The sequence below is a fragment of the Eurypyga helias genome, unplaced genomic scaffold, assembly GCF_000690775.1.
Source record: "Eurypyga helias isolate BGI_N326 unplaced genomic scaffold, ASM69077v1 scaffold19396, whole genome shotgun sequence".
Classification (NCBI taxonomy): domain Eukaryota; kingdom Metazoa; phylum Chordata; class Aves; order Eurypygiformes; family Eurypygidae; genus Eurypyga; species Eurypyga helias.
Genome location: NW_010255112.1, coordinates 3,442 through 5,463, shown reverse-complemented (window position 1 = coordinate 5,463; position 2,022 = coordinate 3,442). Strand labels below are relative to the sequence as shown.

General features: G+C 52.9%; 1 protein-coding gene across 1 annotated transcript in view; it reads left to right on the top strand.

Moving 5' to 3' along the window:
* Window positions 1–680: 680 nt before the first annotated feature.
* SEPN1 (selenoprotein N, 1) overlaps window positions 681–2,022 on the top strand; it is a gene marked incomplete at both ends in the record, with an annotated part of 3,754 nt that continues 2,412 nt past the window's right edge. The window contains 2 exons of the mRNA XM_010153233.1: window positions 681–798; window positions 1,614–1,744. Of these exons, the coding sequence (XP_010151535.1) occupies window positions 681–798; window positions 1,614–1,744 (249 nt within the window). The remainder of the gene's footprint in view (window positions 799–1,613; window positions 1,745–2,022) is intronic.

The following is a 2,022-nucleotide window of genomic DNA, read 5'->3' as shown; positions in this document are numbered from 1 at the left end:
TGATCTATCTCCGTGGGGGCTCTGCAGAGGGAGAAACTGCAGCAGAGGGTGGCTGGGATCTTGTGGAAGTTTCTGGAGAAGACGGGATTCGTGGTTCCCTGGCGTATGGCCGGCTGAGTTGGCCATACGGAGCCAGGGGCCGAAGCGCTCCGTGCAGTGCTGAGGCCGGAGGCTGGGAGCCTGCCCCAAGCAGGGCAGTGGTGTGCAGCGATGCGGGCGCGGGTCTGGGCCCGGGTGTCAGTTAAGCTGCTTTCTGCAGAGCCACGAGGGCGCCGCTGGTTTCCTTCGTGCTTCTGTGATGTGCACAGTCAGGTGTTTGACGGCCCTCGTTTCGCCGTGCCCTCGTCATCACAGCAATCGCCATCTCCAGGTGCTCAGAATTTCCGCAGGTTTAGGACTAACTGGAAAAAGTTGGAAATTTTTCTGACTAAAGACTTTGGGGCCGACTCTGAGCAAATGATTCCATTTGAATTACTCAGCCAGATGTAGTTTTAATATGCTCATGCCAACAGTTCCTGGACACCGATCCCTATTGTAAATAGCCCAAAATCCTGCCAAGGGGCATTAATCTTTCAATTTGATTGCCGTGTTTGTGCGCTGGGAAGAATGCGAATGAAGCTGAGAGGGGCCGGGGTGGATTTCTGCAATGAAACCTCACTTGCCTCTGCTTCCCAAACCAGGAGCTGGCACTGAAGTCGTTGGGAAACGAGGGGCTGTTTCTCTTTTCGTCTCTGGACACCAACAACGACCTGTACCTCAGCCCGGAAGAGTTCAAGCCCATAGCTGAGAAGCTGACGGGTAGGTGTCTGCCTTGCGGAGCGCTCTCGGCACAGACCCAGCGAAAGCCAAAGAGAATGCAGCACTCGATGGTTTTTTATTCATGTCTTTATATCTTTTCTGGGTGCTGTTTTGGGTCTTATTTACATGAAGACAGGCTGCTAAGCTCTACGTGTTTCTGAAAAGGCTTAAGCACTCGACATGACTCTCACACAGTAGAGTTTTTTTAAGACTGAAGATCCCATTGCCGGACTAGCAAAGTACATAAGTTACTTTGTCTAGAGCTTAAAGAGGATTTGGGATGGGTGAATGCAACAAATACAGCTCAGCCCGGGCTGGGCCAAAACTATTAGTCGCAGCGTTTCATTCATGCGCTCCCGCGGCTGTAGCAGCCTCTCTCAGATAGCAGTTGGGAGAGATGGTGTCTGGCGACTGTCAGCGTGTAGCAGATATCTCCTGGTGGTGCCAAGCAGGAAGGAACGTGGTGATAATGTACAGGAGAGCTTACAGTGCAGTCGAAACGCAGACGGTTGTTTGCTCGTGCCGTGATGAATTGGCTGCAGCATGTGTTCTGATCCCTCATGGGTGAAATGAGACGGCTTAACTGAGCCTGGGGAGGGGTGGGGGTTAGAGAGTCGTCTGCTGAAGGGCTGCCCTTTAATTCATGTGGCCGAAGCTGGTCTCTGGGGTGGGTTCTGCCACTGCTTACAGTGTAGGGGCAGCTGGGAAGCTCCCAGTGCTCCTGGATTTGCCAGGACAAATGTGTAATCACTTCACAGTTGCTTAGAAGGGGAGGGAGGGGAAACAGCTGCTTAAATTCCTGTCCCTCTCTCTAGGGGTTGCTCCCATCTCAGAATTTGAAGAGGCAGAGACGCCCGATCCAAGCGGGGAGACGTTGTCCGTTGTGGCTAAATTCCAGCCCTTGGTCATGGAAACAATGACGAAGAGCAAAGACGGTTTCTTGGGAGTAGGTATCATGCAGGATGGGTATGGCCAGAAATTCTGGTACAAACATGTCCAGCGGGCTGGTAACATCTTCTCAGGAATGAATTCTTCACGGAGAGGGTGCGGAGCACTGGGACAGGTTGCCCAGAGAAGCTGTGGATGCCCCATCCCTGGAAGTGTCCAAGGCCAGGCTGGATGAGGCTTGGAGCAACCTGGTCTAGTGGAAAGTATCCCTGCCCATGGCAGTGGGGCTGGAACTGGATGGTCTTTAAGGTCCCTTCCAACCCAAACCATTCCATG